The following is a 12,846-nucleotide window of genomic DNA, read 5'->3' on the forward strand; positions in this document are numbered from 1 at the left end:
GATCTCTCTCCCCCATCCCCCTTCCTCCTGTGGGATCTCTCTGCCCCATCCCCCTTCCTCCTGCGGCATCTCTCTCCCCCATCGCCCTTCCTCCTGCGGCATCTCTCTCCCCCTTTCCCCTTCCTCCTGCGGCAGCTCTCTCCCCCATCCCCCTTCCTCCTGCGGGATCTACCTCCCCATTCCCCCTTTCCTCCTGCGTGATCGCTCTGCCCCATCCCCCTTCCTCCTGCGGGATCACTCTCCCCCATCCCCCCTTCCTCCTGTGGGATCTCTCTTCCCCATCCCCTTCTTCCTGCGGCACCTCTCTCCCCCATCCCCCTACCTCCTGCGGCACCTCTCTCCCCCATCCCCCTTCCTCCTGCGGCATCACTCTCCCCATCCCCCTTCCTCCAGCGGCATCTCTCTCCCCCATCCCCCTTCCTCCTGTGGGATCTCTCTTACCCATCCCCCTTCCTCCTGCGCACCTCTCTCCCCCATCCCCCCTTCCTTCTGCGGCACATCTCTCCCCCATCCCCCTTCCTCCTGCGGCATCTCTCTCCCCCGTCCCCCTTCCTCCTGCGGAATCTCACTCCCCCCATCCCCCTTCCTCCTGTGGGATCTCTCTTCCCCATACCCCTTCCTCCTGCGGCACCTCTCTCCCCCCATCCCCCTTCCTCCTGCGGCACATCTTACCCCATCCCCCTTCCTCCTGCGGGATCTCTCTCCCCCATCCCCCTTCCTCCTGTGGGATCTCTCTGCCCCATCCGCCTTCCTCCTGCGGCACCTCTCTACCCCATCCCCCTTCCTCCTGCGGGAGCTCTCTCCCGCATCTCCCTACCCTCCTGTGGGATCCCTCTCCCCTATCCCCCTTCCTCCTGTGGGATCCCTCTCCCTCATCCCCCTTCCTCCTGCGGCACCCTCTCTCCCCCATCCCCCCATCCTTCTGCGGCACATCTCTCCCCCATCCCCCCTTCCTCCTGCGGCATCTCTCTCCCCCCATCCCCCTTCCTCCTGCGGCATCTCTCTCCCCCCATTCCCCTTCCTCCTGCGGGAGCTCTCTCCCCCCATCCCCCTTCCTCCTGTGGGATCTACCACCCCCATCCCCCTTCCTCCTGTGGGATCCCTCTCCCACAACCCCCTTTCCTTCTGTGGGATCTCTCTCCCCCATCCCCCTTCCTCCTGTGGGATACGTCTCCCCCATCCCCCTTCCTCCTGTGGGATCTCTCTCCCCCATCCCCCTTCCTCCTGCCAGAGCACTCTCCCCAATCCCCCGTCCCTCTTCCGGGATCCCTCTACCCCCATCCCCCCTTCCTCTTGCGGTATCCCTCTCCCCCATCCCCCTTCCTCCTGTGGGATCTCTCTTCCCCATCCCCCTTCCTCCTGCGGCACCTCTCTCCCCTATCCCCCATCCTTCTGCGGCACATCTCTCCCCCATCCCCCTTCCTCCTGCGGCATCTCTCTCCCCCATCCCCCCTTCCTCCTGCGGCATCTCTCTCCCCCATTCCCCTTCCTCCTGCGGGAGCTCTCTCCCCCATCCCCCTTCCTCCTGTGGGATATACCACCCCCATCCCCCTTCCACCTGTGGGATCCCTCTCCCACAACCCCCTTTCCTTCTGTGGGATCTCTCTCCCCCATCCCCTTCCTCCTGTGGGATACGTCTCCCCCCATCCCCCTTCCTCCTGTGGGATCTCTCTCCCCCATCCCCCTTCCTCCTGCCAGAGCAGTCTCCCCCAATCCCCGTCCCTCTTGCGGGATCCCTCTACCCCCAGCCCCCTTCCTCTTGCGGAATCCCTCTCCCCCATCCCCCTTCCTCCTGTGGGATCTATCACCCCCATCCCCCTTCCTCCTGTGGGATCCCTCTCCCACAACCCTCTTTCCTTCTGTGGGATCTCTCTCCGCCATCCCCCTTCGTCCTGTGGGATACGTCTCCCCCATCCCCCTTCCTCTTGAGGGATCCCTCTACCCCCATCCCCCTTCCTCTTGCGGTATCCCACTCCCCCATTCCCCTTCCTCCTGCGGGAGCTCTCTCCCCCATCCCCCTTCCTCCTGCGGGATCTACCACCCCCATCCCCCTTCTCCTGTGGGATCCCGCTCCCACAACCCCCTTTCCTTCTGTGGGATCTCTCTCCCCCATCCCCCTTCCTCCTGTGGGATACGTCTCCCACATCCCCCTTCCTCCTGTGGATCTCTCTCCCCCATCCCCCTTCCTCCTGCCAGAGCACTCTCCCCAATCCCCGTCCCTCTTGCGGGATCCCTCTACCCCCATCCCCCCTTCCTCTTGCGGTATCCCTCTCCCCCATCCCCCTTCCTCCTGTGGGATCTCTCTTCCCCATCCCCCTTCCTCCTGCGGGCACCTCTCTCCCCCATCCCCCATCCTTCTGCGGCACATCTCTCCCCATCCCCCTTCCTCCTGCGGCATCTCTCTCCCCCATCCCCCTTCCTCCTGCGGCATCTCTCTCCCCCATTCCCCTTCCTCCTGCGGGAGCTCTCTCCCCCATCCCCTTCCTCCTGTGGATCTACCACCCCCATCCCCCTTCCACCCTGTGGGATCCCTCTCCCACAACCCCTTTCCTTCTGTGGGATCTCTCTCCCCCCATCCCCCTTCCTCCTGTGGGATACGTCTCCCCCATCCCCCTCCTGTGGGATCTCTCTCCCCCATCCCCCTTCCTCCTGCCAGAGCAGTCTCCCCAATCCCCGTCCCCTCTTGCGGGATCCCTCTACCCCCATCCCCCTTCCTCTTGCGGAATCCCTCTCCCCCATCCCCCCTTCCTCCTGTGGATCTATCACCCCCATCCCCCTTCCTCCTGTGGGATCCCTCTCCCACAACCCTCTTTCCTTCTGTGGGATCTCTCTCCGCCATCCCCCTTCGTCCTGTGGGATACGTCTCCCCCATCCCCCTTCCTCTTGAGGGATCCCTCTACCCCCATCCCCCTTCCTCCTGCGGCATCTCTCTCCCCCATCCCCCTTCCTCCTGCGGCATCTCTCTCCCCCATTCCCCTTCCTCCTGCGGGAGCTCTCTCCCCCATCCCCCTTCCTCCTGTGGGATCTACCACCCCCATCCCCCTTCCTCCTGTGGGATCCCTCTCCCACAACCCCCTTTCCTTCTGTGGGATCTCTCTCCCCCATCCCCCTTCCTCCTGTGGGATACGTCTCCCCCATCCCCCTTCCTCCTGTGGGATCTCTCTCCCCCCATCCCCCTTCCTCCTGCCAGAGCACTCTCCCCAATCCCCCGTCCCACTTGCGGGATCCCTCTACCCCCCATCCCCCTTCCTCTTGCGGTATCCCTCTCCCCCATCCCCCTTCCTCCTGTGGGATCTCTCTTCCCCATCCCCCTTCCTCCTGCGGCACCTCTCTCCCCATCCCCCATCCTTCTGCGGCACATCTCTCCTCCATCCCCCTTCCTCCTGCGGCATCTCTCTCCCCCATCCCCCTTCCTCCTGCGGCATCTCTCTCCCCCATTCCCCTTCCTCCTGCGGGAGCTCTCTCCCCCATCCCCCCTTCCACCTGTGGGATCTACCACCCCCATCCCCCTTCCACCTGTGGGATCCCTCTCCCACAACCCCCTTTCCTTCTGTGGGATCTCTCTCCCCCCATCCCCCTTCCTCCTGTGGGATACGTCTCCCCCATCCCCCTTCCTCCTGTGGGATCTCTCTCCCCCATCCCCCTTCCTCCTGCCAGAGCACTCTCCCCCAATCCCCGTCCCTCTTGCGGGATCCCTCTACCCCCCATCCCCCTTCCTCTTGCGGGATCCCTCTCCCCCATCCCCCTTCCTCCTGTGGGATCTATAACCCCCATCCCCCTTCCTCCTGTGGGATCCCTCTCCCACAACCCTCTTTCCTTCTGTGGGATCTCTCTCCGCCATCCCCCTTCGTCCTGTGGGATACGTCTCCCCCATCCCCCTTCCTCTTGCGGTATCCCACTCCCCCATCCCCCTGCCTCCTGCGGCATCTCTCTCCCCCATCCCCCTTCCTCCTGCGGCATCTCTCTCCCCCATTCCCCTTCCTCCTGCGGGAGCTCTCTCCCCCATCCCCCTTCCTCCTGTGGGATCTACCACCCCCATCCCCCTTCCTCCTGTGGGATCCCTCTCCCACAACCCCCTTTCCTTCTGTGGGATCTCTCTCCCCCATCCCCCCTTCCTCCTGTGGGATCTCTCTTCCCCATCCCCCTTCCTCCTGCGGCACCTCTCTCCCCCATCCCCCCATCCTTCTGCGGCACATCTCTCCCCCATCCCCCTCTCCTCCTGCGGCATCTCTCTCCCCCATCCCCCTTCCTCCTGCGGCATCTCTCTCCCCCATTCCCCTTCCTCCTTCGGGAGCTCTCTCCCCCATCCCCCTTCCTCCTGTGGGATCTACCACCCCCCATCCCCCTTCCTCCTGTGGGATCCCTCTCCCACAACCCCCTTCCTTCTGTGGGATCTCTCTCCCCCATACCCCTTCCTCCTGTGGGATACGTCTCCCCCATCCCCCTTCCTCCTGTGGGATCTCTCTCCCCCATCCCCCTTCCTCCTGCCAGAGCACTCTCCACAATCCCCTTCCTCTTGCGGGATCCCTCTACCCCCATCCCCCTTCCTCTTGCGGTATCCCTCTCCCCCATCCCCCCTGCCCTCCTGTGGGATCTCTCTCCCCCATCCCCCTTCCTCCTGTGGGATCTATCACCCCCATCCCCCCTTCCTCCTGTGGGATCCCTCTCCCACAACCCTCTTTCCTTCTGTGGGATCTCTCTCCGCCATCCCCCTTCGTCCTGTGGGATACGTCTCCCCCATCCCCCTTCCTCTTGCGGGATCCCTCTAACCCCATCCCCCTTCCTCTTGCGGTATCCCACTCCCCCATCCCCCTGCCTCCTGTGGGATCTCTCTCCCCCATCCCCCATCTTCCTGCGTGATCTCTGTTCCTCATCGCATTCCTCCTGTGGGTTCTCTCTCACCCATCCCACTTCCTCCTGTGTGATCTCTCCCCTATCCCCCTTCCTCCTGTGGGATCTCGCTCCCCCCTTCCCCCTGTAGGATCTCTCTTTTACATCGGCTTCCTCCTGTGGGATCTCTCTTCCCATTCCCCCACCCTCCTATGGGATCTAACTTCCCGATCCACATTCCTCCTGTGGGATCTCACTTCCTTATCAAATTCCTACTGTAAGATATCTCTCCCCCATCCCCCTTCCTCCTGTGGGATCTCTCTCCCCCATCCCCCTTCCTCCTGCGGGATCTCTCTCCCCCATCCCCATTCCTCCTGCGGGATCTCTCTGCCCCATCCCCCTTCCTACTGCGGGATCTCCCTCCCCATTCCCCCCTTCCTCCTGCGTGATCGCTCTGCCCAATCCCCCTTCCTCCTGTGTAAAATCTCTCCCGCATCCCCCTTCCTCCTGCGGGAGCTCTCTCCCCCATCCCCCTTCCTCCTGCGGGATCTATCTCCCCCATCCCCCTTCCTCCTGTGGGATCCCTCTCCCCCATCCCCCTTCCTCCTGTGGGATACGTCTCCCCCATCCCCCTTCCTCCTGCGGGAGCTCTCTCCCCCATTCCCGTTCCTCTTGCGGGATCCCTCTACCCCACATCCCCCTTCCTCTTGCGGTATCCCTCTCCCCCATCCCCCTTCCTCCTGTGGGATCTCTCTCCCCCATCCCCCTTCTTCCTGCGGCATCTCTCTCCCCCCATCCCCCTTCCTCCTGCGGCATCTCTCTCCCCCATCCCCCTTCCTCCTGTGGGATCTCTCTCCCTCATCCCCCTTCCTCCTGTGGGATCTCTCTTCCCCATCCCCCTTCCTCCTGCGGCACCTCTCTCCCCCATCCCCCTTCCTCCTGCGGCACCCTCTCTCCCCCATCCCCCTTCCTCCTGTGCGATCTCTCTACGCGATCCCCCTTCCTCCTGCGTGAGCTGTCTGCCCCATCCCCCTTCCTCCAGCGGGATCTCTCTCCCCCATCCCCCTTCCTCCTGTGGGATCTCTCTCCATCATCCCACTTCCTCCTGTGGGATCTCTCTTCCCCATCCCCCTTCCTCCTGCGGCAACTCTCTCCCCCATCCCCCTTCCTCCTGTGGGATCTCTCTCCCCCATCCCCCTCCCTCCTGCGGGGAGCTGTCTGCCCCATCCCCCTTTCTCCTGCGGGATCCCTCTCCCCCATCCCCCTTCCTCCTGCGGGATCTACCACCCCCATCCCCCTTCCTCCTGTGGGATCCCTCTCCCACAACCCCCTTTCCTTCTGTGGGATCTCTCTCCCCCATCCCCCTTCCTCCTGTGGGATACGTCTCCCACATCCCCCTTCCTCCTGTGGGATCTCTCTCCCCCCATCCCCCTTCCTCCTGCCAGAGCACTCTCCCCAATCCCCGTCCCTCTTGCGGGATCCCTCTACCCCCATCCCCCTTCCTCTTGCGGTATCCCTCTCCCCCATCCCCCTTCCTCCTGTGGGATCTCTCTTCCCCATCCCCCTTCCTCCTGCGGCACCTCTCTCCCCCATCCCCCATCCTTCTGCGGCACATCTCTCCCCCATCCCCCTTCCTCCTGCGGCATCTCTCTCCCCCATCCCCCTTCCTCCTGCGGCATCTCTCTCCCCCATTCCCCTTCCTCCTGCGGGAGCTCTCTCCCCCATCCCCCTTCCTCCTGTGGGATCTACCACCCCCATCCCCCTTCCCACCTGTGGGATCCCTCTCCCACAACCCCCTTTCCTTCTGTGGGATCTCTCTCCCCCATCCCCCTTCCTCCTGTGGGATACGTCTCCCCCATCCCCCTCCTGTGGGATCTCTCTCCCCCATCCCCCTTCCTCCTGCCAGAGCAGTCTCCCCAATCCCCGTCCCTCTTGCGGGATCCCTCTACCCCCATCCCCCTTCCTCTTGCGGAATCCCTCTCCCCCATCCCCCTTCCTCCTGTGGGATCTATCACCCCCATCCCCCCCTTCCTCCTGTGGGATCCCTCTCCCACAACCCTCTTTCCTTCTGTGGGATCTCTCTCCGCCATCCCCCTTCGTCCTGTGGGATACGTCTCCCCCATCCCCCTTCCTCTTGCGGTATCCCACTCCCCCATCCCCCTGCCTCCTGCGGCATCTCTCTCCCCCATCCCCCTTCCTCCTGCGGCATCTCTCTCCCCCATTCCCCTTCCTCCTGCGGGAGCTCTCTCCCCCATCCCCCTTCCTCCTGTTGGATCTACCACCCCCATCCCCCTTCCTCCTGTGGGATCCCTCTCCCACAACCCCCTTTCCTTCTGTGGGATCTCCTCTCCCCCATCCCCCTTCCTCCTGTGGGATCTCTCTTCCCCATCCCCCTTCCTCCTGCGGCACCTCTCTCCCCCATCCCCCCATCCTTCTGCGGCACATCTCTCCCCCATCCCCCTTCCTCCTGCGGCATCTCTCTCCCCCCATCCCCCTTCCTCCTGCGGCATCTCTCTCCCCCATTCCCCTTCCTCCTTCGGGAGCTCTCTCCCCCATCCCCCTTCCTCCTGTGGGATCTACCACCCCCATCCCCCTTCCTCCTGTGGGATCCCTCTCCCACAACCCCCTTTCCTTCTGTGGGATCTCTCTCCCCCATACCCCTTCCTCCTGTGGGATACGTCTCCCCCATCCCCCTTCCTCCTGTGGGATCTCTCTCCCCCATCCCCCTTCCTCCTGCCAGAGCACTCTCCACAATCCCCTTCCTCTTGCGGGATCCCTCTACCCCCATCCCCCTTCCTCTTGCGGTATCCCTCTCCCCCATCCCCCTGCCTCCTGTGGGATCTCTCTCCCCATCCCCCTTCCTCCTGTGGGATCTATCACCCCCATCCCCCTTCCTCCTGTGGGATCCCTCTCCCACAACCCTCTTTCCTTCTGTGGGATCTCTCTCCGCCATCCCCCTTCGTCCTGTGGGATACGTCTCCCCCATCCCCCTTCCTCTTGCGGGATCCCTCTAACCCCATCCCCCTTCCTCTTGCGGTATCCCACTCCCCCCATCCCCCTGCCTCCTGTGGGATCTCTCTCCCCCATCCCCCATCTTCCTGCGTGATCTCTGTTCCTCATCGCATTCCTCCTGTGGGTTCTCTCTCACCCATCCCACTTCCTCCTGTGTGATCTCTCCCCTGATCCCCCCTTCCTCCTGTGGGATCTCGCTCCCCCTTCCCCCTGTAGGATCTCTCTTTTACATCGGCTTCCTCCTGTGGGATCTCTCTTCCCATTCCCCCACCCTCCTATGGGATCTAACTTCCCGATCCACATTCCTCCTGTGGGATCTCACTTCCTTATCAAATTCCTACTGTAAGATATCTCTCCCCCATCCCCCTTCCTCCTGTGGGATCTCTCTCCCCCATCCCCCTTCCTCCTGCGGGATCTCTCTCCCCCATCCCCATTCCTCCTGCGGGATCTCTCTGCCCCATCCCCCTTCCTACTGCGGGATCCTCCCTCCCCATTCCCCCTTCCTCCTGCGTGATCGCTCTGCCCAATCCCCCTTCCTCCTGTGTAAAATCTCTCCCGCATCCCCCTTCCTCCTGCGGGAGCTCTCTCCCCCATCCCCCTTCCTCCTGCGGGATCTATCTCCCCCATCCCCCTTCCTCCTGTGGGATCCCTCTCCCCCATCCCCCTTCCTCCTGTGGGATACGTCTCCCCCATCCCCCTTCCTCCTGCGGGAGCTCTCTCCCCCATTCCCGTTCCTCTTGCGGGATCCCTCTACCCCCATCCCCCTTCCTCTTGCGGTATCCCTTCTCCCCCCATCCCCCTTCCTCCTGTGGGATCTCTCCTCCCCCATCCCCCTTCTTCCTGCGGCATCTCTCTCCCCCATCCCCCTTCCTCCTGCGGCATCTCTCTCCCCCATCCCCCTTCCTCCTGTGGGATCTCTCTCCCTCATCCCCCTTCCTCCTGTGGGATCTCTCTTCCCCATCCCCCTTCCTCCTGCGGCACCTCTCTCCCCCATCCCCCTTCCTCCTGCGGCACCTCTCTCCCCCATCCCCCCTTCCTCCTGTGCGATCTCTCTACGCGATCCCCTTCCTCCTGCGTGAGCTGTCTGCCCCATCCCCCTTCCTCCAGCGGGATCTCTCTCCCCCATCCCCCTTCCTCCTGTGGGATCTCTCTCCATCATCCCACTTCCTCCTGTGGATCTCTCTTCCCCATCCCCCTTCCTCCTGCGGCAACTCTCTCCCCCATCCCCCTTCCTCCTGTGGGATCTCTCTCCCCCATCCCCCTCCCTCCTGCGGGAGCTGTCTGCCCCATCCCCCTTTCTCCTGCGGGATCCCTCTCCCCCCATCCCCCTTCCTCCTGTGGGATCTCTCTCCCCCATCCCCCTTCCTCCTGTGGGATATGTCTCCCCCATCCCCCTTCCTCCTGTGTGATCCCTCTCCCCCATCCCACTTCCTCCTGTGGGATCCCTCTCCCCCATCCCCCTTCCTCCTGTGGGATCTCTCTCCCCCATCCCCCTTCCTCCTGCGGGATCTCTCTTCCACATCCGCTTGCTTTTGTGTCTTTCCATCCTTTACCTTAGGTGATGTCTCTTCCTCCATGTCGCATCGACATTTCCCGATTCTCAAATCTTCCTCACTGTTTGACTTTCTCCCCTTCACCCCTGCCCTTTCCGACTGTCTCTCGTCAGGAACACTTTTCTAACCATCAGGGAATGAGAGAGAATATGTGGAGTTTACAGGGTCATACCGACAGACGAAATTACTGACATTCGGTGAATTCTTTGGAGCTGGGCAGTGAGGGACATTGACAGTGATGGGAACTACGATCAGTGAATTAATAAAGGGTTTAATGTTCCCTGAAATATCTGAGTGAGAGAAATTGCCTCAGACCCACGGTTTTAGTCACTATGTTCATCAACCTATCTGTTTGTGTTTAGACTCGGGTTGAATGGCCTGGGAGATTCAGGAGTGAAACTGGTGTCTGCGGCTCTGAGGAACCCGGAGTGTAAAATACAGACACTGGGGTAAGTACCAGACTGTGGGAGATTGTGTTTACAGTCACTGGGTGTCTGACACTGAACATTAATGTGATCAGTAATTGTGTTACTGATAAACACTGGGGATTTGTACAGTCTCCTGTCTCTCTGTGTCCTTCACCCTCACTGTCTCTCATCTCCAGGCTGGAAATGTCGGTCTCACAGATTCTAGTGCCGAGGATCTCGTCTCCGCTCTCAGTACAAACCCATCACTGACGTGGCTGGACCTGATATCAAACTCGCTGACAGACTAGCCTTATAATCTTCCAGATTCATATCATTACCTAATTTTTGAACCTTTTTGAAGCTCTTCCTTTCTTCTTCACTAGATTTACAACGGACTTTGTGCACCACGGATCTTGTATACTACCGTCCTTTCCATGTCTCATTGGAACGTATCTACTCAGAACCCCACGCAAATATCCCTTGAACATTTTCTACATTTCTTGGTCCGTTTCCCTGAGGACATCAATTTTGCAATTTATGCATACAAGTTCCAGCCTGATATGCTCATAGTTCTCCTTACTCCAATTACAGGTTTCCCTAACTTGCCTGTTCCTATCCCTCTCTAATGCTATGATAAAAGAGATAGAACTGTGATCACTATCTCCAAAATGCTCTCCCACTGAGAGACCTGACACCTGGCCAGGTTCATTTCCCAATACCGGATCAAGTGCAGCCTCTCCTCTTGTAGGCTTATCTACATATTGTGTCAGGAAACCTTCCTGAACACACCTAACAAACTCCACCCCGTCAAAACCCTTCACTCTAGGGAGATGCCAATCAATATTTGGGAAATTAAAATCTCCCACTTCAACAACCCTGTTATTGTTACTCCTTTCCAGAATCTGTCTCCCTATCTGCTCCTCGATGTCCCTGTTACTGTTGGGAGGTCTATAAAAAAACACCCAGTCGAGTTATTGACCCCTTCCTGTTCCTAACCTCCACCCACAGAGGACTGTAGACAACCCCTCCATGATGTCCTCCTTTTCTGCAGCCGTGACACTATCTCTGATCAACAGTGCCACGCCCCCACTTCTGTGGCCTCCCTCCCTGTCCTTTCTGAAACATCTAAAGCCTGGCACTCGAAATAAACATTCCTGACCCTGCACCATCCGAGTCTCTGTAATGGCCACCACATCATATCTCCAAGTACTGATCCACGCTCTAAGCTCATCTGCTTTGTTCACAACACTCCTTGTATTAAAATAGACACACCTCAAACCATCGGTCTGAGAGCGTCCCTTCTCTATCACCTGCCTATGCTCCCTCTCGCGCTGTCTCCAAATTTTCTCTATTTGTGAGCCAACCTCCCTTTCCGCCATCACTTCATTTCAGTTCCCACCCACTCCCAGCAATTCTAGTTTAAATTCTCCCCGATAGCCTTAGCAAACCAGGATATCGGTTTCCCTGGCGTTCAAGTGCAACCCGTCCTTTTTGTGCAGGTCACAGCTGCTCCAAAGGAGGTCTCAGTGATCCAGAAATCTGAATCCCTGCCTCCTTCTCCAATCCCTCAGCCACGCATTTATCCTCCACCTCATTCTATTCCTGTACTCACTGTCACGTGGCATAGGCAGTAATCCCGAGATTACTCCCTTTGCCGGTCCTGCTTCTCAATTTCCTCCCTAACTCCCTGTACTCTGTTTTCAGGACCTCTTCCCTTTTCCTACCTATGTCACTGGTACCAATATGTACCACGACCTCTGGCTGTTCTCCCTCCCACCGCAGGATATCTTGGATGTGTTCTGAAACATCCCGGACCCTGGCACCTGGGAGGCAAACGACCATCCGCGTTTCTTTCCTGCGTCCACAGAATCGTCTCTCTGGCCCTCAAACGACAGAGTCACCTATCACTACTGTCTTCCTCTTCCTTTCCCTGCCCTTCTGAGCTACAGGGCCACTGTTGCCTCCACCAGGTAGGCTGACCCCACCCCTCTCCAGCAGTACTTGAACAGGGGTACTTATTGTCAAGGGGAATAGCCAGAGGGGTACTCTCTAGTACCTGCTTCTTTCCCTTCCCTCTCCTGACTGTGACCCACTTCTTCAGTCTCCCGTGGCCCCGGTGTGACCACCTGCCTGTAACTCCTCTCTATCACCTCCTCGCTCTCCCTGACCAGACGAAGGTCATCGAGCTGCATCTCCAGTTCCCTAACTCGGTCCCTCAGGAGCTGCAGCTCGACACACCGGGTGCAGATGTTGCCGTCCAGGAGGCTGGGAGTCTCCAGGATCTCCCACATCTGACACCGAGCACAGAAAACCAGCCTCACACACATACTCTCTGTCTGCATTGTAAAACAGATAACCTACCTCGCCTCGACCCTTTATCGCCGAAGCCCCGTTGAGCCAAAGCCTTCCTACTCTGTCTCCCGCTCCTCTGACGCTCGCTCTGTAAATCTGTCTTCCTTTTAAACTCTTCTCACTGTTGTCACTGGCCGACTTGTAACACTATTACTGATAAACACTGGGGATTTGTACCGTCTCCTGTCTCTCTGTGTCCTTCACCCTCACTCTCTCTCATCTCCAGGCTGAGGGATGTCGGTCTCACAGATTCAGGTGCCGAGGATCTCGTCTCCGCTCTCAGTACAAACCCATCACTGACGGAGCTGAACCTGAGTGATAATAAACTGGGAGATTCAGGAGTGAAACTGGTGTCTGCGGCTCTGAGGAACCCGGAGTGTAAAATACAGAAACTGTGGTAAGTACCAGACTGTGGGAGATTGTGTTTACAGTCACCGGGTGTCTGACCCTGAACATTAATGTGATCAGTAATTGTGTTTCTGATAAACACTGGGGATTTGTACCGTCTCCTGTCTCTGTGTCCTTCACCCTCACTCTCTCTCATCTCCAGGCTGGTCAATGTCGGTCTCACATATTCTGGTGCCGAGGATCTCGTCTCCGCTCTCAGTACAAACCCATCACTGACGGATCTGGACCTGAGTGGTAATAAACTGGGAGATACAGGAGTGAAACTGGTGCCTGCGGCTCTGAGG

At 59.5% G+C, this 12,846-nt stretch overlaps 1 protein-coding gene across 1 annotated transcript in view; it reads left to right on the plus strand.

Moving 5' to 3' along the window:
- Positions 1 to 11,332, plus strand: part of LOC140721208 (NACHT, LRR and PYD domains-containing protein 12-like) — a 38,947-nt gene extending 27,615 nt beyond the window's left edge. The window contains exons 2-3 of the mRNA XM_073036065.1: positions 9,758 to 9,844; positions 11,302 to 11,332. Of these exons, the coding sequence (XP_072892166.1) occupies positions 9,758 to 9,844; positions 11,302 to 11,332 (118 nt within the window). The remainder of the gene's footprint in view (positions 1 to 9,757; positions 9,845 to 11,301) is intronic.
- Positions 11,333 to 12,846: the final 1,514 nt, after the last annotated feature.

Source organism: Hemitrygon akajei, unplaced genomic scaffold, assembly GCF_048418815.1.
Source record: "Hemitrygon akajei unplaced genomic scaffold, sHemAka1.3 Scf000052, whole genome shotgun sequence".
NCBI lineage: Eukaryota > Metazoa > Chordata > Chondrichthyes > Myliobatiformes > Dasyatidae > Hemitrygon > Hemitrygon akajei.